The sequence below is a fragment of the Drosophila busckii genome, chromosome 3L, assembly GCF_011750605.1.
Source record: "Drosophila busckii strain San Diego stock center, stock number 13000-0081.31 chromosome 3L, ASM1175060v1, whole genome shotgun sequence".
Taxonomy (NCBI): domain Eukaryota; kingdom Metazoa; phylum Arthropoda; class Insecta; order Diptera; family Drosophilidae; genus Drosophila; species Drosophila busckii.
Genome location: NC_046606.1, coordinates 14,978,599 through 14,999,584, shown reverse-complemented (window position 1 = coordinate 14,999,584; position 20,986 = coordinate 14,978,599). Strand labels below are relative to the sequence as shown.

At 41.1% G+C, this 20,986-nt stretch overlaps 8 protein-coding genes across 23 annotated transcripts; 3 read left to right on the top strand and 5 right to left on the bottom strand.

Moving 5' to 3' along the window:
* Positions 1-62: 62 nt before the first annotated feature.
* LOC108598172 (telomere length and silencing protein 1 homolog) lies at positions 63-1,143 on the bottom strand. Its single transcript, XM_033293664.1, has 3 exons — positions 975-1,143; positions 300-919; positions 63-243 (listed from the first exon to the last, which is right to left on the bottom strand). The coding sequence occupies exons 1-3, from the start codon at positions 1,091-1,093 to the stop codon at positions 86-88; spliced, it is 897 nt and encodes a 298-aa protein (XP_033149555.1). The 5' UTR covers positions 1,094-1,143; the 3' UTR covers positions 63-85.
* A 191-nt stretch (positions 1,144-1,334) lies between these two features.
* Positions 1,335-11,737, top strand: LOC108599858 (serine/arginine repetitive matrix protein 2). 11 transcript variants are annotated; one of them, XM_033293799.1, is made up of 10 exons: positions 1,335-1,685; positions 2,432-2,533; positions 3,911-4,645; positions 4,733-5,089; positions 5,149-5,211; positions 6,380-6,524; positions 7,788-7,858; positions 7,920-10,583; positions 10,643-10,852; positions 11,321-11,737. In XM_033293799.1, exons 1-10 carry the CDS (start codon positions 1,447-1,449, stop codon positions 11,505-11,507), a joined length of 4,773 nt encoding a protein of 1,590 aa, XP_033149690.1. In that variant the 5' UTR covers positions 1,335-1,446; the 3' UTR covers positions 11,508-11,737. The 11 variants fall into 11 exon arrangements, with proteins under 11 accessions (XP_033149690.1, XP_033149686.1, XP_033149687.1 ...); XM_033293795.1 differs by lacking the exon at positions 3,911-4,645 and adding an exon at positions 7,438-7,467 and having other exon boundaries at positions 1,338-1,685; XM_017986997.2 differs by lacking the exon at positions 3,911-4,645 and having other exon boundaries at positions 1,341-1,685; positions 7,920-9,312; positions 10,390-10,583.
* On the bottom strand, positions 11,738-12,873 carry LOC108599860 (peroxisomal membrane protein 2). The gene is made up of 4 exons (XM_017987001.2): positions 12,732-12,873; positions 12,539-12,637; positions 12,219-12,477; positions 11,738-12,155 (listed from the first exon to the last, which is right to left on the bottom strand). The coding sequence occupies exons 2-4, from the start codon at positions 12,625-12,627 to the stop codon at positions 11,931-11,933; spliced, it is 573 nt and encodes a 190-aa protein (XP_017842490.1). The 5' UTR covers positions 12,628-12,637; positions 12,732-12,873; the 3' UTR covers positions 11,738-11,930.
* A 103-nt stretch (positions 12,874-12,976) lies between these two features.
* Positions 12,977-14,365, top strand: LOC108599859 (vacuolar protein sorting-associated protein VTA1 homolog). Its single transcript, XM_017987000.2, has 4 exons — positions 12,977-13,179; positions 13,245-13,306; positions 13,392-13,542; positions 13,599-14,365. The coding sequence occupies exons 1-4, from the start codon at positions 13,070-13,072 to the stop codon at positions 14,221-14,223; spliced, it is 948 nt and encodes a 315-aa protein (XP_017842489.1). The 5' UTR covers positions 12,977-13,069; the 3' UTR covers positions 14,224-14,365.
* An 8-nt stretch (positions 14,366-14,373) lies between these two features.
* Positions 14,374-16,971, bottom strand: LOC108599861 (transmembrane protein 35A). The gene is made up of 3 exons (XM_017987002.2): positions 16,357-16,971; positions 15,038-15,176; positions 14,374-14,975 (listed from the first exon to the last, which is right to left on the bottom strand). The coding sequence occupies exons 1-3, from the start codon at positions 16,474-16,476 to the stop codon at positions 14,752-14,754; spliced, it is 483 nt and encodes a 160-aa protein (XP_017842491.2). The 5' UTR covers positions 16,477-16,971; the 3' UTR covers positions 14,374-14,751.
* Positions 16,972-17,292: 321 nt separating this feature from the next.
* On the bottom strand, positions 17,293-17,881 carry LOC108598171 (protein brother). Its single transcript, XM_017984786.1, has one exon. The coding sequence runs from the start codon at positions 17,872-17,874 to the stop codon at positions 17,293-17,295; it is 582 nt and encodes a 193-aa protein (XP_017840275.1). The 5' UTR covers positions 17,875-17,881.
* Positions 17,882-18,181: 300 nt separating this feature from the next.
* LOC108601077 (ribosome maturation protein SBDS) lies at positions 18,182-19,100 on the top strand. The gene is made up of 2 exons (XM_017988977.2): positions 18,182-18,343; positions 18,397-19,100. Exons 1-2 carry the CDS (start codon positions 18,213-18,215, stop codon positions 19,022-19,024), a joined length of 759 nt encoding a protein of 252 aa, XP_017844466.1. The 5' UTR covers positions 18,182-18,212; the 3' UTR covers positions 19,025-19,100.
* On the bottom strand, positions 19,045-20,948 carry LOC108601076 (IST1 homolog). 6 transcript variants are annotated; one of them, XM_017988970.2, is made up of 5 exons: positions 20,656-20,946; positions 19,896-20,598; positions 19,769-19,831; positions 19,430-19,492; positions 19,046-19,345 (listed from the first exon to the last, which is right to left on the bottom strand). In XM_017988970.2, the coding sequence occupies exons 1-5, from the start codon at positions 20,835-20,837 to the stop codon at positions 19,133-19,135; spliced, it is 1,224 nt and encodes a 407-aa protein (XP_017844459.2). In that variant the 5' UTR covers positions 20,838-20,946; the 3' UTR covers positions 19,046-19,132. The 6 variants fall into 6 exon arrangements, with proteins under 6 accessions (XP_017844462.2, XP_017844463.2, XP_017844459.2 ...); XM_017988973.2 differs by lacking the exon at positions 19,430-19,492 and having other exon boundaries at positions 19,045-19,345; positions 20,656-20,947; XM_017988974.2 differs by lacking the exon at positions 19,430-19,492 and having other exon boundaries at positions 19,045-19,309; positions 20,656-20,947.
* Between the last annotated feature and the right edge of the window lie 38 nt (positions 20,949-20,986).

Genomic DNA, 20,986 nt, shown 5'->3' with positions numbered 1-20,986 from the left:
AATTAAAGTTGTTGAAGCTCATCTTATAAATAAAAAATAACTATTTTTACAATAAACGTATTTTGACTTTTTATTTGCTAGGTATTTAGTATCTGCGAAATTGTTTTCTAAATTTATCATAATGATAATCATCTGTTGCACGTTTGACTCCATTCGGATTTGTGTGAGCATGTGCAGCTTTGTTGTTGCTCTCTTGCTCCTCACGTCTTTTTCTCCGCTTGTCGCTGTTATCTTCAATGTTAACTGCAAGATTAAGACATTTGAATAATCACTTTGAAATATTTGGTTTGTAAGATTACATCGATTATGCTGCATAAAATTGACAGCCATGTTTGTAGGCACAAACTGCGAGGGTCCATCCTTTTTGTTCTTGGCGTCTTGCAATAACTTTTGCTTGGCATCTTCTGTTGCCTCAATGTTTCGTATTTTGGCATGTATGCCTAGATCCACTTCGGGTATTCCGTTCAGCATTTGGTTCGACAACATTTCCTCGGATCTGTGCGATGACGATTGTCGCAAGTGATCGGGCAGTGCGTAGAGCGCCGCATCTTCGGGTGTTAGATACTTGTGTGCGTCACCTTCGTCATTGTCTGTCGTCTTATCATCAGCGCCGCATCCTTTCCGCTTCTGCAGCTCTTGCTCAATGTACTTCATCATTTCCTCATCTTCATCTCGTTTGTTGGTCTCAGCTGAAAACTGTGTGCCAATGCCCACGTCGTAGGCATCTTCGACCTCTTTAATTTTTCCAGATTTCAATGATTGCATATTAACCAAGCCGCCTGATTTCACATTGAATGGATCTTTAATGGCCAGCTCCTCTTCTGGTCCTACTTTCTTGCCAAGAGCAAGTCCCACAAGACTCACGCCATTGGGACGCTGTCGCAAACGTTGACGCTCCTTTATCTCTTCCAGAGTGGGCCTGTCGAAAGCATTAACTTATTATTAATACAAAATATTTACGAATATGTACTTACTGTTCTTCCTTGTCCTCGTCGTCGGAATTCTTACGCTGTCGTAGGTTTTTACGAGAGGATTTTTTAAAAACTACTTTTGCAGGTGCATCTGTAATAGAGCTTGCGTCCTTAGATGACATTTTTCTTATATTTTATTTAGTTTGTTTACAACGTTTATAAAAAAAACATCGATGTTGATAATGTGTTGAAAAACGATGATTATTCGTTATTGAAAATTTGGCAACACTGAAAATTAAATTAACATTTGAGTCGAACTCCAACCATTGAGACATCGGATCTCTCGCTCTAACTGGTATTGCCGCACTGTTCGAAATATACTGGATAATATGTGCTAAGAGATAAGAAATATGGCGAATATGGCAGCACTGAAAATTGCACAAATTTACCAACGCTGATTCGGAATGCATACAAATTTTGTGTAAACGTTTAAGTACGGTAAATATAGCAATTTGGTGACAAGGAGGTGCTGAGTATGTATAACGGGATTGGTCTGACGACCCCTCGCGGGTCGGGTACCAACGGACACGTGCAGCGGAATTGGGCATTTGTTAGGCCGGGCAAAAAAGACAAGGACTATCGTGCCGAAGATGACACCAAAAAACTGGACGCTCAGCTTAATCGGCCGCCCAACAAGGAGATTTTAGACCACGACCGCAAGCGCAAGATTGAAGTAAAGTGCATTGAATTTGAGGAAATATTGGAAAAACAGGGGTAAGCATAAACTAACCACGTTAACAAAAAACTAGAAGCAATTTGAAACAAAAAATTTGGCACCCCATGGGGCATATCCAGCTGCCGTGACCTCTGCATGTAATGCAATATTGATGTTATATAAGAGTAGACGGCAAATTTGGCCAATGCATTGCACTCCAGTGTGTCACTATTTATGAGGCCCTTATGGTGCTCTTTCTCTGTTTACGTTTGGCGCCTGGTAACTGAGAGCGAACGCACGCACACGCGCTCAGTAGCTCAAGCAGTAGCAACAACCACCAACCCTGCAAACACTACTACTGTTACACCACCCCCTGGTAGTGTCACCCCCACACGCAAAGCTTGCTGCTCATATGAGCTCTCTTCCGGTGCCCATGGACAGTAGCAGCTCAGAGCAGCCTGTGCCTGGCCTGCCTGCGATTGGTGGTGAAAAACTGCATTTCAGTTGTAGAGATTATTTCAGTAGAACACATCCGTGTGTAATAACAAGACGCATACTTTTTTTTAAAGCAACCACAGCTTATAAAACAAATATATATATTATAAATTATTATAAAAATAGTTTAATTAATTGTGTACAACGCTAAATCGTGGGGCTATGAAGTTTTGAATAAAAATTCAAGCTAAAGTGTTTATATACAAGGTACTACATTTAGCAGCTATTGCTATAAATAAATACTCTATCATATAATTACCAAAGAACAACTAAATGTTTAATAAATTATTGCTTTACTATTCTACAACAGACGGACCCCGGAGGAGATCAAAGCGCAAGTAGACTCGTATCGTCAAAAATTGATGGGCCAGGGTAAAACTGATGTGGCAAAGGATGAATTTGGACGAGTAGCGTGAGTAACAACAATAAATGTAATGTTAGTTAACAGTCTAGTGGATTTAACTTATGTAATATAAACAAAAACTGTGTATGGCACACTTGACAAATCAATAAACACTTGAACCAAGCGCTCTGGCGGCCCAGTCTGTGTGTCAAATCTCAGCCAGCTGTCAACGGCTCTGGCACAGCAGCCCAGAGCCAACATGCGCCGCTCGACTGCGCACACCATCGAACCACCGCCTCCACTGCACCAATCAAAACCGTCGAGTTGTAGAGAAAAGGCTGCTGCAGAGATTGTTTTTCAGTCACAACGAGTCTTCCAAAGTCGACGCTTGGTAAAACGCGCTCAGAAAGCATAGCAAAAAGCATAAAGATATTAAATTATAAATAAACAACAATTTAAAGTAAACAATTAAATTGATACTTCAACAAAAGCTGCTGGCAATGAGAAGATGAAAAGGAGGAAAGCATAAAGTGCTACAGAAACCACAATGGGTAGCCACAGCCCCCCTCGGGCACCTGGAAAAATCGATAAATGACACATATGAAAAACAGTGGAAGATGCATGCAGGAAAATGCAATCAATACGCTAAGAAGCCGCTCAAGTGTTTAAGGCTAACAGAAAAATGAAAAACATAAAGTGCCGCTAGCTATGGGGAGGCTTAAGGCCATTGTTGCCGCTGGTGATGGTGGGTGGTGGCTAACAAACCGGCCACCCCTAAGCGGATCTCATTGCATGGATTAACGGTTGCTATTGTGTGTGTTTTATACAACAAAGTGGAAATAATGTAGCATTAAGCTCTAATTGAAAGAAAAAATGCAAGAGACAAAGTAACTTGAACTACAATAACTGTGAGCAACAAATCACTAAATAAGTCTTCCAAACTTAGCAAGTAATTAGTCATTAGTTTTAGTCGGTAATCGAAGTCGGTACGCGCGTGTTTATATATTGCAAACAACGGAGTGTCTACTAAGTAATGTCATAAGCTAATAAAAACAAAAATAAAAATCCAACGTCTTCCAAATAAAGTTCGTTAACAAATATATAAACATTAATCAAATAAGGAATATATATTTACATACAAAATACTTCGAATATTTATATAACTTACAAAACGTTCATACATAAAATCAACTGTCTTCCTGCTAAAAAAAAAATTGAAAATAAAATAGATTTTATAAAAATAAATCCACTGTCTTCCTGTGCAAATTGTGGTAACATAAAAAAACAATTAATTTATAAAAAACAAAACATTTTTAAAGCATATATACAAAGTAAAATCCACTGTCTTCCCTTAAATAACTGTGGAGTTAATAATAAGCTATAATTTATAAATAATATATGTAACATAAACATAAATAAGTGACAGTTGTTCCACACTTGGCCAAGCAATTCAACCCCAACAAACTCTCCAAACGCACCAGCCATGCTCTCTTCAGAAATCTACACAAACACAACCACAGCGACAGCCACAGCAATGGCAACGGCAACAGCCACCTCCACCACCACCACGCTACATGTGGTTAAGGCAAAGAAGCGGCGTAAGCGCCGCAAACGCGCAGGACACGCAAACATATGCCCCGCCTATGGCAAGGACCTTGTCGGCAATAGCTCCAATTGTATGGCTGCCACAGCTGCTGCTGTTGCCGCAACTGCTGCCACTACAATAAGCGGCAGTGGTAGGAAATGCAAGTCCCAGTACTTTCAGCACGACAATCGTAATTATATAGCCAACTACGAGAGCTTCCATTTTACGGCACAAACGTCAACGGCTGCGGCACTTAACTATGCGGCTGTGGCCAAGAAGTTTAAACCATTGCGGCCGGTGTTGGCAAGCGGCGCCAAGAAAACCAGGCGCACAGCATTAATGCGTAAGACGAATAACGAATGCGCCTGCGTGTGCCAGGAAGCGACTATGACGCAATGCCCGCAGGAGGCAGCGCCCAGGCAGCAAACAGCTGATGCCAGCCAAAGGGAGCTGACAGCTATGACGGCTGACAAGCGAAAAAGGAAAATCAATATAAACGACAAGGCACTGCCGGCACTATTAGAGCTACTCAAGCAATCATCAAGCACGTGGCTGGAAAAGCTGCTGCTTGGCGCTGGCAGTGCGGCTATGGCGAGGTAGCCTTTAGCTTAAGTTTTTAAATTTAAATTATTATATTATATATTCTGATTATATTTACTTATATATTATCTTTTTGCTTGCAGTGCGCGCGATACACATCAAAAAGCCGAAGCTCAACTGCAGAAGAACGCAAAGTTGCGAGAAGCTTTCAACATATCGGAGTTCTTTGTGGAGGGCAGCAGTTTCGATAGCGATCGCAAGGCCAAGGAGGATTTGCTCAAAAGCGTCGCTTTACAAAAGGAACTGGACGCTCAGCGTGAAAGCCTGGCAGCAGCCGCTGCAGGCAAGGACAAGGAGACAGGCAAACGTTATGCGCTATTGCGCACACCCTCGCGAGAGCGAGATGTGGCCAAAGGTGCTGACAAGCCGGATGCTGTGGCTCATAGCGATGAAGAGCGCAAGTCCGATAAAAAGAAGAAAAAGAAGCGCACCAGGGAAAGGTAAAAAAGAAAATAAATAAATTCAAAGTTGTCATTAATTAAAGTTGCTCTCTTTGCAGTTCCGCCAGTCCTGAACGCAAAAAGGACAAGAAGAAAAAATCAAAGAAACACAAGAAAGATAGGTAAGCTCATCATATCTACTCAAAGATACTGCGTATTGTCTTAAAAAAAATCTTTAGCTCTGTGTTTACTAGTTTCTTATTAACTCTTTGAAATTTTTTATTTCTGGCTTAAAAAATCATTAAATTTTTATTTCTTGTGTAGTAAACTTTACTTTTGTTTGGTGTAGTCAATGTGAATGCCAAAGAATAAAAAAAAGAACAAAACAAAAAATCAATTTTGTATTTAACAAACAAACTGCTTAATATTACTTTTGTGTTTTTCGTCTCTACTCCTTCTTTTTAACATTGCATTTTGAAACTGAAACCACAACAGGGACTCATATGAGAAAAGAAAGTAAAAATATGCGAAAAGTTATGTACAAATGAACAACACTTAGTTTATAAATGAGCTTTAAATTATGAAACCAACAAAAAAGCAAAATAACAACAACTAATTATATACTAAACGAAAATGAATTGTTTCAAATACATTCTCAAAGCAAAAGTATTGTTGTAATATACTTGTACTTCTAACACACAATTGCCTAAAAAAGCATTGTTTTATTTTTCAAATTGAACCTAGAGTTCAGTGGGCTAACTGTTTTTTTGACACACACTACTCACATATCGTTTTATCCATTCACATTGCCCCTGTACTATTGCCAGCGGTAAGTAAAAATTCGATTATATTTATCATGATACAAAATTGTCGTCTTGTCTTCAATGTCCATTGACACTAGAACCAAAAAAACGTCAACAAAAACACACACGCATAACATAAACATACACACATACACACAAATAAACACACACACACGCAAACACATTAAGACAGTCTCTCTGTTAAGGTACCAACTGTGTTCGCAACAATTAAAAGCAAATTACTTTCTCATCTTTCTTTCTATTATTATTGTTACCTACTACTATTATTAAGACAATGCAATTTTGAGCAGTTTTCGATGAAGGTAAAGCACTAAACCACAAGTTAATCAACCTATTACTTAAACCATGCCTTATTGTTGCTGCCACGGAGACTCATACTACTACTACTACTACTACTACTGCAAAACATAAATTATCTAATGTTATAACATCAACACAATGCTGCATAGTTCGAATGCCCCATTTGATTTGGCCTTGTACAGTTATTAATGGTTATATTTATGCATTTTATGCATTCTACTTGCAGTAAATCGAAATCGAAGAAATCTCGCAAGCGCAAGTACAGCGGCAGCGACAGCGGCGATAGCGACAAGGACAGCGATGATGATGATGCCAGCAGCGATGCGGAGCGTGAAACGAAGAGTGCACGCAAGAAAGCCAAAAAGGATAAGGTAATGCACCTGCATAAGCCCTAGGCATTAGCTGAAGTAACCCGCGTCTAACCCGCGTTAAACCAAAACCAGAAACTTTGTTGAGTTCAAAAAGTGGCCCGAGCACAGTTGGCTCCAAAGTGTCATGGCCTCTTAATATGCATATGTATAACTCTTATATATACCTTTTAATGAACTCTAATCCACTTTTAACGCTGTCTCCAACTATTTCTTTATATCTATATGTATAATCGTACATTACTCTCAGCCCATACTGTGTAACTTCATCCGATGATTCTCTGTTTTAATTAACACTAATCTATATAACTGTCTCTATATGTATACAATATATATACCCGATATGATGATATAACTCGAAATTGAATTGTTGATTTTTTTGTTGTCACCAAATATTAAACATACGTCATTTCTTCTCTTGCTTATTTATTTCTTTTTTCCACCCAAATGAAAATATCTATAAAGAACAAAATACATTTACTAATAACTATCAACCAGTTCTGAATATACAAATTAATAAAAATATATAGTCATATATATTTATTGAAAAAAAAAAGCAAATACAAATTCACCCCACAAATATTGTAAAAGGTAAAAAGACTGCAAACGCATTCACAATGTAGTTTTAATAAATTAATTTTGATTTTGTTTTCATTTCTTTGTTTGTTATAGCTAACTATTAACTATTGTTGACAACAATCGAAGCGGGCTATGCACGAGGACTTTGACTTATGCATAGCCTTTAATCGTTGTCTTTTGTACATTGGATCTTTTAAGTTGACACGTAGTTTTGCTTTTCAAAATGAACATCACAATTAAAACTATTTTCAAACAATTTATAAGTAATTTGAAACGAAACGAAAAAGAAAATTTACAATTTTTGTTTATAAAAACCCTTGGCGCTTCATTGATATAGGATAGCTTTCAATGGCTCTCTTGTAGTTTTGTAAGTACTTTCATTTTGAACTGTTTCTTTAAGATAACACATAATTACATACTCAAAGTAACTAAAGTCACAATAAAACAACAACTACAACTATTGTTCTAAGTCTATGAACTCTCTCAACTAAGCCACGCTTGTTTACAGCAAAAGAGAACCAAGCTGAGAAACTTCATCAAAGTTACATATTGACATACATCATGCCAAAGTCTCAATGAATTATGTGTGTTTATAACGATAATAACAACTGAATATATTGCTAAATCTTAAATTGTAATTGTTCTCATTGCACATTTATTAATAATTATGTCATTTTTATTATACAGAAAAAACGCAATAAAAAGCTTAAGAAGAAGCTTCGCACACGCGCCAGCTCAACGGACTCGGCGCGTTCAAAGTAAGAATTATTAATAAACAATCGATATGGATCCACTCTTAACACCATACATTTTTTATAGCTCTCCTGCACGCAAGGACAAAAAGTCATCGAAGACTGACAAAGCGGCTGAGACCAATGATAAGCGAGGTCGTTCGCCAGAGCGACGCAAGGAGACCAAATCACATCGCAATGATTCTTCGACGGACAGTCGCAAGGAGAAGCGACAGCGCAGCGTCAGTGGCAGCCGACGCCGCAAATCAGCTCCCACACGTACACCACCGCGTCGTGAAACAGAGAAAACTAGAGAACGATCCAAAGAGCGCCAGCGTTCAAAGGAGCGACGCAGACAACGTTCACGCTCCAAGCAGCGGCAGCGTTCCAACGATAGGCAGCGTCCACAGTCCAAGGAACGCCAGAAACCCAAAGAACGTGCACGTGAAAGGCAGCGCTCTAAGGAAAGGCAACGCTCTAGAGACAAACAACGTTCCAAGGAACGACTGCGCTCCAAGGAAAGACTACGCTCAAAGGAAAGACTGCGCTCTAAGGACAAACAACGCTCGAAAGAACGCGTGCGTTCCAAGGAGCGACAACGTTCGCGCGATAGGCAGCGCTCTAAGGAGCGTCAGCAGCAAAGTCGTCGTCGCGATCAACGCTCAGCTTCGCGGGACAAACGCAAATCTGTGCGTTCTCGTTCACGCTCGCCGCACAAGCGTAAAGCTGCCTCGCCAGCCAACAGACGTAGTCGTTCCGTTGAGAAGAAGTCCGCAACTGCAGCGCCTGCTTTTAATCCTTTTAAGGCAGCCGAAGACACTGTCAATGACATACTGAGCACCAAGTCGGTTATTGTAGAGCTTGAGCAGACGAAACGCAAGCGTTCCGGCTCCAGCTCCAGTTCGTCCTCTGGCAGCAGCTCCAGTGGTGGCTCCAGCCAAAGCGAAGCAGGCACGCCAACGCCCAGAAAGGAGCGCCAACGCAGTCAAACACCCGAACAAGTCAAACGCGAACGTCGCAGTCCGCGCAAGAGCAGCGTAGTGATGCATGAACGCTCAGGGACGCCACCCAAGTCCAAAGTTAAGAAAGAAAAATATAATACACCGAGTCCGCGTGTCAGCGTGCGCCGCTCGGGCAGCTCCCATTCATCAGAGCTGCGCTATTCACCAGCTGAACGGCATCCGGAGCGCTACCAAGACATTGTAACAGACAAGAAGCGGCAGCAGTCCAAAGCGCGAGAGCAGATTGCGCAAAAGCCAACGCCTGTGGTGCGACTGCGTGCGCAGAGCGATGATTGCAGCGATGCTGAGCCTAGCGCTGCTGCTGCCTTGGACCAATTTCAGCAGAGCAACCGTGAGCAAGAAGAATTGCAGGAACTGCGCATGCTGGAACAGCTGAAGTCGGGCATTGCGGCTAAGGCAAAGCAGAAAATCAAAACTATGGAGAAGAATGGTGATGCCAAGGATGCCGAGGGTAGCGAAGTAAGTGGCGATACTCTGGTGCTGGCGACCAAACGTAATTCGCTAAATGATTTTCTTGTTGCTAACAATGTAACCGCTTTAATTAATAACCCACTGACAACGCCAACAACAAGTGCAATAACAACAACAGCAGCAGCAACAACAACACCGCCACCTGTGACGGCGCTTACGCAGGCTGCAGCTGAGGCAAACAAAAGGGACGCGCATACGCCACCCATTTGCAAGGTGCCCCAAGTGGCTGCAAATGGGGACGCCAAGAGTCCAACAGTGCCCCCGGCTGCAGCGACAGCTGTAGCACCAACAGTTACAGCAACTGCAACAAGCATAACAACAACAACAACAACAGCAACAACTAAATACCATCAGAGGCAACAACATATGCATATGCCACATACAAAGCGTGTCTTTCACAATCGCACGCTGAATAACAATCCCAACAGTAGACATCATACTAACAATATTAACAACAATCATAACAATCATAGCAATCATAACAATGCATGTGGTGCACCCGGTGGTGGTGGTGCTGGTGGTGGTGGTCCTCCTCATACAAATTCCAACGCGTTGCCCTTTCTTGCCGGCACGCCGGGCACATATAATCGCACGACAAATCGCCTCAATCATGGTCCGCTGCTGACGGCCACGCATTACAACATTTGCAAAAATCAGCAAAGCAACAACAGCGCGATTAATGGCTTGACGCCGTTGCTAAATCGAAGGGATCAGCAGCAGCATTTAGCGCGTAGTTTAAGCATGTACAATTCTAGTCTTTATGGTCATGGGCCACAGCATGCGCTGCTGTCCGCTGGCGGCGGCGGCGGTGGCGCTGCTGCCAGTAGCCATCATATGCATCATGCCCGCCAGGGGCTCTTGTCACTTGCTGGCACTAGTGGCTCCAATGCTGCAGCAGCAGCTGCTGCGGCGGGTCTGGCACTGCTGGGTCATCCGGCCGGTGGCATTAGTTTCAATGCAGCTGCAGCGGCGGCGGCCGTAGCGGCCAATAGTATTAGCTATCATCATCATCAGACACAGAAACCCAAAATTCTTATAAAACCGTTCAAAATTCACGATCCACAGCCTTTAGTTGCGGCACTAGCAGACAGCACGCTGGTGGATGCCATTGTCTCCAAGGTATCAACGGCCACGGTGGCAGCGGCTGAGAGCGCAGCACGACGTAGTCGCAGTCGTTCGCGACGCAGCAGTCACAGTCGTAGCAAGCGGCGCACGAGCAGCGGTCATCATCATCGTCGCTCCAGCAGCCGTTCCAGATCGTAGGTCACAATCATTAAAAGTGTCGAGTCAATCATATTAATTAATTCACATTTTCCAGACGCTACAGTTCTGGCAGCAGTCGCAGCGGTTCGGGCAGCTCTAGATCACGCTCTGGCTCACATTCATCACGCTCTAGCTGCTCATCGCGCAGCAGCTCCGCTAGCTCCTCGGGCAGTGGCTCGGCCTCATCACAATCTGGTTCACGTTCACCCTCCATACCGCGTCGACGTGGCTCGCCCAGCTTTTTGGACAGGCGTCGCATCACTAGGTAGTTGACGCTTCAACAAAACAACTTTATTTAAATAATTATTTTTTTATACCATTTTACTTAATTTTTAATATGTTTTGTAAATTTTTATTTATGCATATTTTTTGTAGCCGTCGCTCGCCAAGAAGCTCACGACGTTAGCTGGTCCTCCTCATTTCCACACCTGATTTTCTTTGCTTAACTTAAAAATAATTTTATATTTTTTACAGCCAACTCAGGAATTACATTTTATCCTTTGTAGCTTCATTGATTATAATTATTGTAAAATTTAGTCACAGCACAATTATTTATATTTGTGCGCAGAATAAACTATGCGAATTTCAATTTTTTATTATTATTTAAAGGATTTAGTTATTGATTTTGGTTGCTTAGACAATTTTCTTATTTTGGTAAGTTTTTCTTTATTTTTGTATTTAAAATCAAACGTTAATATTTTTACTAAATGAAACCTTTTTTGTATTTTTATAGCGCGCGCAAGCGTCCCATACCTTATCATCATAAGAGCGGCGACGGCGTTAATAATGGCGATGCTGATGACCTTGGTGACAATGACGTCTCCAGCTGCTGCTCCAGCTGCTTTAGTCGTGCCAGCTCTCCTGGCACGCCCACCGCAGGTACACCGTTGCACAGTAGCCCCTCGGCTATGGCTTTTTGAGTGTTAAGCGCGTCGCTGCGCAAAATGCGCGGCGAAATCTAGTCAGACATGCAAATAGTCCTATAAATATGAGCCATATGCTTTGCTTTAGTCTCAACTTTGGTACCAATGTTCTTCTCTAGGCCTTTCTCTTTGAATTTAGTAGCTAAATCACGACCACAATAATATATGTACTCCACTCAGTAATTAGTTTTTAAGCTGCGTTTTTAAATAAATATTATTTGTTGCCATTTCAAGTGCACTGTTCGTTTTATTGTTTGAACTTTATACATTACTATTGTACTTAAAACACTAGAACAAGTGGAACGTTTTTTGGAAACCTTTGAAACGTGGCGTAGATAAAGCGTAATCTTAGCTAAGTAGTTTGTGATAAGACAAAATAGCATACAATATACAAAGAATATTGTTAGGATTATGGAATGTCTATTTGGATTTTTCAGCTGCCATCTTTTCTTGCAAACGGCGACGCTTCTGTGCAATCTTAATTACCCAAATAAACGAAATAATGGCCGTGAATAAGGAACGGAACATGGGCGGCACATAAGCCATGTTCAGGTAGACAAACACGGACAGGTATTTCCAATTGGCTTTAAGCACAGGCCAATACAATTTTTCCACATTCTTGACAGCTGTTGCATGTGAATTGCCCTGCAATAAAAGTATATAAATAAGTTGACCTTCTAGTTAATGCAATTCTACAACAATACACACCTCAAACAGGGATAAGAAGTACAGAGATAACGCCTGGTATATAGGTGCATAAACTAAACGCTCTGATAAAAACAAAAAGAACTTTCTGAACTTCATATCCTGGCTGAACAGGCGCTCCACGGTCTGATAGAAATAATGTGGCACAGAGCCGCCAAAGATAAGTCCGAACAATCCGTATGCAAATACGCTTTGTTGATTCAGTCTCTTGGCACCTGCCATGCGTTGAGATGTAACATTTGCCGTAGTGGCCAGAAAACAGCTGTAATAGTAGCGCAAAGCCGGTAGAAAAATATTATGCTGGGTATGCTTTGGGCACTTACGCCGTAAGTGACTTTGTGCGCACAGGATGGTTGAATAGCTGCTCCAGATAGCTGCCGAAGAGCGAGTACAGTGGCTTGGAAAGAGACATGTTGTAGTTTCTGCAGGAAAAATTGAAAATTTCATACTGGTTTTTTAGTTCAAAGTACAAAGTACGAATGGTGCAACTGATAGCAACAATAGCTTTCCACTAACCTGCGAGTTAAATACAAACACAAAACAAAATTTGTTATCTATCTATCTATGCAAATATTTTAATCTTAGTATTGACCAGTTGGACACGCATCCACAGGTACCGACGCGATTGCTAAATAAAATAATTGTTTGTTTATTTACAAGTAGAGCGGAGCAACTTAACTATAGCGAGTATTTGAATGTAACGAGAAGCAATCCACTATCATCCATGTGTTGATTATAAAAAAAACGGCAACCCTAGCAGTTCTATTGTCAAATTAATTTCAGCTGGTCAATATTTGTGTGTTTCTGTGGAGTTTTACTAACTAAACAATTCAATTCATTGTTAATACGCAAAGATGGAGTTTCCACCTTGTCCGGCCTCTTTGAAATGTATTCAACACTTTTTAAAATTGGCACAAGAGCATGACAATCGCGATGTTGTTATCTCGTACTGGGCCAGACTCTAGTAAGTGTTTACAATATGGAAATAAACTGTTTTTATAAAATAAACAATTCATTTCCGGCATGTAGTGCACTGCAAGTTGGTCTCAAGGCATCCACACAGAGCGCCGAGGATACTAAACTCTTGTTGGGTAAGAAAAATACCTCACCTATATACTATAGATATGTAAATCTATGACTCATGCACCTAATTGTTTGTTTTTGCGATTTTCTCAGCTATAATGGACTGGCTGGAGCAAATGAAGAAAACACATGCCGATAATGAAGCATTAACAAACGATATCGCTGCTCAGGCTCATATTGAGAATTATGCTCTAAAGTTGTTTTTATATGCCGACAAGCAAGATCGTGAGGAGAACTTTGGCAAGTAAGTGCAAATCCTTTGTGACTTTTTTGACATATTGTACAACTGCGCCATTTTAGGAATGTGGTTAAGGCCTACTACTCCAGCGGTGTCTTGTATGATATATTGCTCACTTTTGGCGAGCTGAGTGAGGAGGCTTTGCACAATCGCAAGTACGCCAAATACAAGGCAGCATATATACACAATTGCTTAAAGAATGGCGAAACACCCATACCCGGTCCTTTTCCCGATGACGAAGAAGTTGAGGGCACTGATGACAATGAAGCCAGCGGAAGTAATGGATCTGCTGCCGCTCCTCCTACTCCACCATCTGTGGACTCGGCAGCTCCAAAAGAGCCAGAGGAAACGCAGCCAACTTTGCCGCCAACACCTTCGCCACCAGCTCCACATATTACACCGCCCACAGCCGAGGAAGTGCTGAACAATCCAAACAAACTACCAAGTCCACCAGTTGAGGAGGAAAAGCCAGGCGGCTTTGAGCCTTATGTGCCCAATGCGCAGCCAAATGCAGCCGCCTATCAGCCCATCATACCAGTTGCTGGCGTTCACATTACCCCAGATCAAATGATCACAGCCCAAAAGTATTGCAAATATGCTGGCAGCGCTCTCAACTATGATGATGTCAAGACGGCCATTGAAAATTTGCAAAAAGCCCTAAAGTTGCTCAGCACAGGCTCTGAATAAATATTATGATTACTATAACGCACCTATTTTGACCAGATATAATACTATATTTAATCTCAAATGTTGCTGGCCGCTAAACAATTGAAATTTCGCTTATTAAACCCACATTGATAAACCAAAACACGACTGACGTTGAGGCATTGCTTAAACAATTTATATGATTATGATTCAAATTTATTAAAATTGTTGCTAAAAAGTCATGGGCGTTTACAGCATAGTGCCGTGTGTGTGTGTATTTTGCAGGATTTATATTTAAATGTTGAATCAAAATGGTCATTGTGTTTTTAACTATATTTCTGTTCATTTTTTGTATGTAATATATAGTTTATTATGAAGTACGCACATATGTAGTCTGCTATTTGGCACCAAATTGAAAACATTAATTTCGATTTCGCTAATAGGTTTAAATTAGTTTATAATATTTGTATTCACTGCTAATTTCGAAATTTAACTAATTGTGCTAAAACAAAGCAGTTTACAAGTGCAACGAGTATGAGTTGGTTTGTTTAATGTAATTGTAATCAATGTCTAATCCTGTTTGAGTCCATTTGCTTGTGACGCATTGACAGCTGCCAAATCGGCAGCCTCCTTGCGGCTTGTTTGATACCAGACCACCAGACGGCCGCCCAGCATAAAGGTGAACACCAGCGCGGGTCCAGAGCGCTCAAAGGGATCACTAACCATCCAGTGTTGATAGATGCCCAACAGCATAAGAAGCAGCAGCGTTACGTTGGCCACATTTTTGACTTTGTCTGTGATTAAAATTGTAGTTGATTTAATTCTTACTAAATAAATACAAATTTATACTACTTACGATAGGGTATCAGAGCCATGGCCAATCCGCAAACAATCTCCAATATGCCCACAGTGCGTCGATACCATTTCGAAGGTATTTTCACCCCAAAAACAGCGGTCAAGGGAAATACCTTGGCATATTTAACGTACTCTGTGCGCTGCAATTGAAAATAGCTCAATCGGAATTAGTTTCCCATAGTATCTTTTATATCCCTTAAGACTAAACGCGCCCAGCGTAAGGCAATGCAAGTTTATTTATTTTTAAAGAAAAACTAATTTGTTTGTCATATACATATAGATATATTTATTTGTGTTTGTTTGGCATTCGCGTGTATCTCTTATACGAAGGTAATTATAAATGCTATGAAATTGCATCAGCGCGTGTGCATTTATTTATTTTAAATCCGAAATACCTTACCAAATAAAAAAAAATCAAAAACTGATTTTGCAATACATACTAATGGAGGGTAAACAATATATATGTATGCATTATATACTATATTTATTTATAAAACTGTTTATACGAACAAATTAGAAGTGAAAGCGAAATGTTTTGCCTTTTTTTTAGAATTTGTCGATCGCGTGGGGGGAACTCTTAACATTTTAAGCATTTTTGCAAAATTTTTGAAAGTAAAAGCGACAAATTACAACCTAACTTCCGTATTTTTGCTTTTATAAACATATTTATGTACATATGCACATATTTTTAATGTCTTAACGCAACCGCCAAGTGTTTAGATAATAACATTTTTCTGTACGATATTGCGTGTATATTTAAAAAAAATTCATTGCGTTTTGAAAATAAAACTTTTTGAATTTTCAAGGCCAGCGGCCTGGCACTGATGAGGTCGAGTTCAATGCGTGCAACCAAACGGAATGGTTAAATATAAATCATAATTACAAATTACTAATAATATACAAAGTAATTCCTTGCAACGCACACAGAAACGCAAAACCGCAAAATATGTAAGTAAGAATTTGTGGGTTTGTGCAAAGAATGATATTGAAAAAGTCTGAATCATAAATATTTATATTTATGCAAATTATAAAATTAAATGTTTATACGTGCATATGTACATATTGTGTTTTTATGCTCAAAGACAACAATGTCATATTATTAATGGACCATTCTGCTATAATATTCTGTTTATAATTAAATATTATACTGAATATATTATTCATCCTTAGGACATTTGACATAATTTAATTTACTTTTCAGGAAGTTCAACCCACCCTAGCAATAAAAACAAAACATAGTGGAGGGAGTAAAAACGAAAACGAGCTAGCGGTATAGCAAGGTAAACAATGCTCGAGCATGAGCATCGATTTTTCGCTTACCAGGTCCTTGTATAGATCCTTGCTAATGTGTGGCGTTAGTTTAAGTGTGCCCACAAATATAAAAAAGAGTCCCAGCAAAACGGACAAACTCTTCAGCACAATCGTATTGGAAGCTGGCATTTTGTTGAATCAGTCTACAAATCCTGAGGTTTTAACAACTTGTATATCGATTTTTTTTTTCACTTAGCACGCAAAGCTCTCAATTTTAAAAGGCTCTGGCTAACAATCTTTATTTCTTATATATTTATTGCAATGTGCACATCGTTTAAACAAATACTAATTCAAATATGTAAAATTCACAAATGGCAGCAATTTGGGACGCGAGCAGCACGCTCTTTCGTAGCTAGGCCGGCGGCTTGGGGGGCGTAGCCTCTTTGGGATTGGTACTCATACAGCACCCTACACAACACCGGTCGCTAATTTTAGCGCTCGTCGCAGCTCTTTTCTTGCCGCAATACGAAAAACAACAAATTATAGAATTTTTCTGAATGTTTGGCAAATCGCTTTGTAGAATGTATATTTTATGAATTTTTTTTTGTGCTTTTCGTTGTTATGCTTTTTATTTCCACGTCTAACGGGCCACAGCGCGCACTCGCGTTCGAAAGCAGACTGAGAGAATCGAGCCCGTCGACGAGTTGTAAAAGTTTTTTGGGCAGCATCCCAATGGTGAGTGCCAGAAAATCAATATGTTTTCCCATAAGCCCGAGTACTATCCAGCTCGTGAATGCCGAGATCAAGAGAGCAAGAGAGATGCGATGCGATTTTTCAATTAAGTGCTGAGCGGGCGGTAAAACTATGGGGTGGTGGTTGCAAGTTGACATAATTAAGGGCAAAGACCCCTACTAACAACCCTTGTGCAACAGGGCTACAAAACTAATAGTTTTCAATTCTTTTTTATTTTGCTATAAAAAAAATTACAAAAACTTAAAACTAGTTTCACCAAGCCATCGGTGCACCACCAAGTGGAGGCGCTCCTGGTCCGCCTCCACGTTGCATGCGCTGTTTATAGCTCTCGATTTGCTCGCACAGCTGTGCATCCTCCTGCAAGGCGCGTAATTCGTCATATTCCAAACAAGCTATGCCATCCAGCCGTTCCAAATCTAGCCAGCCACGAAAACGCACACAAACCCCATTCATTATGAAATTAGATCGCAAATGAACTTTGCCGCGCTCTTTCTCAAAATCACACTCCTGTTCCTGAGCGAATGGATTTAAATTTGCATTGAAATAAAGCTGCAAATTTGTGCCGGAAGCCACGAAGCAGATCTCTGCATATCCCTTGCGGCAGTCACCCACAAATCGCATGCGTCGTTCGTCTATACCTCTTTCCCTGTAGCCAGTGTAACGCACCTCGGTTTCCCGGCACAAGCGTCGAAACAGTTCATCACCGTCAAATTTAGACTTCTGATCGGGCACCACACGTGGCATTTTGAATATAAATCGCGGCTTAGGTTGTTCATACAGCGGCATATATTCGTAGGAAGCGGCGGCATCTCCTAAGTTTGGATGATGATGCATGTTCCAAGAATTGAAAAATAACCATACGGCTCGGCATGCAAAAATAAACTATTTAGTTTTGCAATCGATTGTCGCTATATATGCCTCAAATAAGGCTTATACCTGGGTTTTATGGCTGAAATATGAACAAAGGTACAAAGGCTTTCGTTGCAGTTATGGAAATTGCCTATGCTGACTACCTGTGACCAGGTGTTCAATTTTCAAAACATGTCGGATTTTCCAATACTCAGTATTTAAATAAGAACGTTAGCTATCGATTGACATGAATTTCGATAGGTTAATTGCAATACACTGCCATCCACAAGGTAATTTCAACACAAAACGTAAATAAGTAAACAATGTCTAAAATATTTACACCCACGAATCAAATAAGGCTTACAAATGTAGCAATTGTAAGACTCAAAAAGGCGGGCAAGCGTTTCGAGATTGCCTGTTATAAAAACAAGGTATTATCCTGGCGAAACAACAGGTGAGTCATAAGCACGTGTCCTAGCAACAAGAAGATAAAGTTGTGTACTTTAGCGAGAAGGATATTGATGAGGTGCTACAAACACATACGATTTTCACCAATGTGTCCAAGGGACAGGCAGCCAAGAAAGATGAACTCCAGAAAGCATTCGGTGCTAAAGACGAAACAGAGATCTGCAAGGAAATCCTTAGCAAAGGCGAACTGCAAGTTTCGGAGAAAGAGCGCCAAAGCGTACTGGACTCACAGCTAAATAGCATAGTGAACAGCGTAGCTGCACTCTGTGTAAATCCAGAAACTCGTCGCCCATACTCGGCATCCATAATAGAAAAATCTCTCAAGGATGCACATTTCAACGTAAAGATGAACAAGAATACAAAACAAAACACGTTGGAAGCAATTAAAATGCTGCGCGAACATATGCCCATAGAACGTTCCCGCATGAAACTGCGTGTAAGCTTTGCTGGCAAAGAAGGCGGTGGCAAGCTAAAGGAATCGGTCATCAAACTTGCAAACAGCGTTGAGCATGAGGAATGGGATGAAGCAACGCTGCATTTGACATTGCTCATAGATCCCGGACAGTATCGCGTCATAGATGAGCTGGTGCGCAATGAAACCAAGGGAAAGGGTCTGCTGGAGCTGCTCGAACTCAAGGAAGTTGTAGAAAGCGATGACATTTTTTAGATATGGATTAAATCCAATATAGTAAAACTTTTCTTTACATATATTATAACTGATTAAATAATTGAATAAAATTGTGTATACAGAGTGTTAACCCCATATGAAGTGCCTTCATTTGCGCTTCTTCAGATTCTCAAAGCGACGTGACAGCTCATCAAAGTCAATCTCATCGTCATTGGGTTTACCGCCGCCGGGCACATCTGGCAAATCGTTGGGAACATTGGGCAGTGCTGGCAAATCCATTGGGGGCGGTGCACTGGGCTGTTCTGCTGGACCAGCTGGTGGCAACTTTGAACGGGGTTGTGGTTTTGGTTTATTGGCATTCTGAAGAGATAGCAATATATTAGTTGAATTAGTTGAAACTTATAGTTAGCTGTTTGCGTCGTTGGTCAAGTGCACATGGCTGACCTGCAAGTTTACAGGATTAATCGAGGAGTAACGTGGCGGCGGATCATTGAGCGGTTTTGGGCGCTGTTAGGCAAAATAAAAATTCCAAATAAAATTGATAAAATAATAACATAAGTAAACAAAAAGCGGGAAGCGTAATGAAGGTGAAACGACGACTTTGACTTAAAGGCTTTTCTACACTTACACACACATTGTGACGTCACAAAAGAAACAAGAGGTGGCAGTGGGAGAGGGATAAACGAAAAGCAAGTTAGTTTTAAGCACACGCCAGACATACTACAGTAGACACGCGTTATTGAAAGAGTAACGAATATCTACTGTACTTGGACGTAAACCTACCAATATGTTCTCGTCCGGACTACCAGAGCCATCAGGTTGCTCAGAGTTTTCATTAGTCTCGTGCTGCAATTGCCCAATCATGCAAAGCTCATGCTTAAACCTTAACAAACAACAAATACAAACTTACATTTATAAAGTTGGTGTTCAAATCCTTTTCTTCGGCGCACTTGTTCTGTGGCGCAGCTGAATGCGGCTGATTGGGTGGTATATTGTAGGCGAAAGGTGGAGGGGCCTGTGCCGAGCATGATGCAGCTGCTCCGCCACCACCACCACCGCCAAATGGTGGATAATTAAATGGTTTGCTAATGGGTGGGGCTGGCATATCTGGCAACTGCGGCATGGCCGGATATCCAATAAAGCCCATTTGCGGCGGAGCTGACGCGCCGCCAGCGCTGAGATTATTCCGATCTGACAAATCAATCAGGTGTGGTTGCGGATCGGTCTTCGCCTCCTCCTGCATAACCTGTGGATCAGGCTCATACTCAATATTGTAGTTCTTGGCAATGGCAATCAAATAGTTTTCCACCAGCAACTTAGGTGGCGCTTGCAGTGTCAGCTTATGCATGAGCTTCTCCGAGACATAATGCTCGCCTGTGGCAGTGCGGGAGTGCTCCGCAAATTCTGGTCCATACTTATGAATAAAGATGTCTGAAATGACTTTGAGCTCAGCCACATCGCTCTGCAGACGTGGACACACCCACACTAGACTGGACACTGGCTCGGCTATGCCAGCGTCCAACTCCTTCATTTGCTGAATGAGACCAAAGCGTGCCAGCAAGAGATCGCAATACATTTCGACAATTTCCATGGCTTCCACCAGATAATCTTCGCTGTAAGTTGTTTAAATTTGTAATGAACATTTACAATTACTTCTTGCTCTGTCTTACCGTATGATGTGCTCCACTCTGATGCGTGCACGCTCTATTTTGCCTGTCGCCAGATAATCAGCAATCTCCTTCCGAGACTTTTGTGTTATCTCTGATTTCTTCTTTTCGAGCAACTTCAGACGATTTTGCGCCAGGCGCAAATTTGTCTTGAGCTTGTTATAGTTGGGGCCACTGGAGAACATCCTGTCAGCTGTCTGCTTATTATGGTGTGTGCTTTTTCTATGGACTTATCACTTTTGATGATTCACTTGTTGGAAAAACAAACTGCGTCTGACGTCACGATAGACAATTGGCATAGCCCTGCCAACTTGTTTAATTTGTCTGACACTAA

Excerpts from the sequence above, each read along its gene's own strand:
- LOC108599858 (XM_033293799.1), top strand. The coding sequence starts at position 1,447 with ATGTATAACGGGATTGGTCTGACGACCCCTCGCGGGTCGGGTACCAAC. Across the intron at positions 5,212-6,379 it reads AAGAAACACAAGAAAGATAG|TAAATCGAAATCGAAGAAAT; the intron begins GTAAGCTCATCA and ends TTCTACTTGCAG. Across the intron at positions 6,525-7,787 it reads AGAAAGCCAAAAAGGATAAG|AAAAAACGCAATAAAAAGCT; the intron begins GTAATGCACCTG and ends TTTATTATACAG.
- LOC108598172 (XM_033293664.1), bottom strand. The coding sequence starts at position 1,093 with ATGTCATCTAAGGACGCAAGCTCTATTACAGATGCACCTGCAAAAGTA. Across the intron at positions 920-974 it reads GACGAGGACAAGGAAGAACA|GCCCACTCTGGAAGAGATAA; the intron begins GTAAGTACATAT and ends TGCTTTCGACAG. Across the intron at positions 244-299 it reads TTTTATGCAGCATAATCGAT|TTAACATTGAAGATAACAGC; the intron begins GTAATCTTACAA and ends TTAATCTTGCAG.
- LOC108599860 (XM_017987001.2), bottom strand. The coding sequence starts at position 12,627 with ATGTCTCTTTCCAAGCCACTGTACTCGCTCTTCGGCAGCTATCTGGAG. Across the intron at positions 12,478-12,538 it reads CGCACAAAGTCACTTACGGC|CTGTTTTCTGGCCACTACGG; the intron begins GTAAGTGCCCAA and ends CTACTATTACAG. Across the intron at positions 12,156-12,218 it reads ACTTCTTATCCCTGTTTGAG|GGCAATTCACATGCAACAGC; the intron begins GTGTGTATTGTT and ends CTTTTATTGCAG.
- LOC108599861 (XM_017987002.2), bottom strand. The coding sequence starts at position 16,476 with ATGCCAGCTTCCAATACGATTGTGCTGAAGAGTTTGTCCGTTTTGCTG. Across the intron at positions 15,177-16,356 it reads AGGATCTATACAAGGACCTG|CGCACAGAGTACGTTAAATA; the intron begins GTAAGCGAAAAA and ends TTTCAATTGCAG. Across the intron at positions 14,976-15,037 it reads CATGGCTCTGATACCCTATC|ACAAAGTCAAAAATGTGGCC; the intron begins GTAAGTAGTATA and ends TTTTAATCACAG.
- LOC108601076 (XM_017988970.2), bottom strand. The coding sequence starts at position 20,837 with ATGTTCTCCAGTGGCCCCAACTATAACAAGCTCAAGACAAATTTGCGC. Across the intron at positions 19,493-19,768 it reads GTCCGGACGAGAACATATTG|CGCCCAAAACCGCTCAATGA; the intron begins GTAGGTTTACGT and ends TTTGCCTAACAG. Across the intron at positions 19,346-19,429 it reads TTAATCCTGTAAACTTGCAG|AATGCCAATAAACCAAAACC; the intron begins GTCAGCCATGTG and ends CTATCTCTTCAG.
- LOC108598171 (XM_017984786.1), bottom strand. The coding sequence starts at position 17,874 with ATGCATCATCATCCAAACTTAGGAGATGCCGCCGCTTCCTACGAATAT.
- LOC108599859 (XM_017987000.2), top strand. The coding sequence starts at position 13,070 with ATGGAGTTTCCACCTTGTCCGGCCTCTTTGAAATGTATTCAACACTTT. Across the intron at positions 13,180-13,244 it reads TCGTACTGGGCCAGACTCTA|TGCACTGCAAGTTGGTCTCA; the intron begins GTAAGTGTTTAC and ends TCCGGCATGTAG. Across the intron at positions 13,307-13,391 it reads GGATACTAAACTCTTGTTGG|CTATAATGGACTGGCTGGAG; the intron begins GTAAGAAAAATA and ends CGATTTTCTCAG.
- LOC108601077 (XM_017988977.2), top strand. The coding sequence starts at position 18,213 with ATGTCTAAAATATTTACACCCACGAATCAAATAAGGCTTACAAATGTA. Across the intron at positions 18,344-18,396 it reads TTATCCTGGCGAAACAACAG|CGAGAAGGATATTGATGAGG; the intron begins GTGAGTCATAAG and ends TGTGTACTTTAG.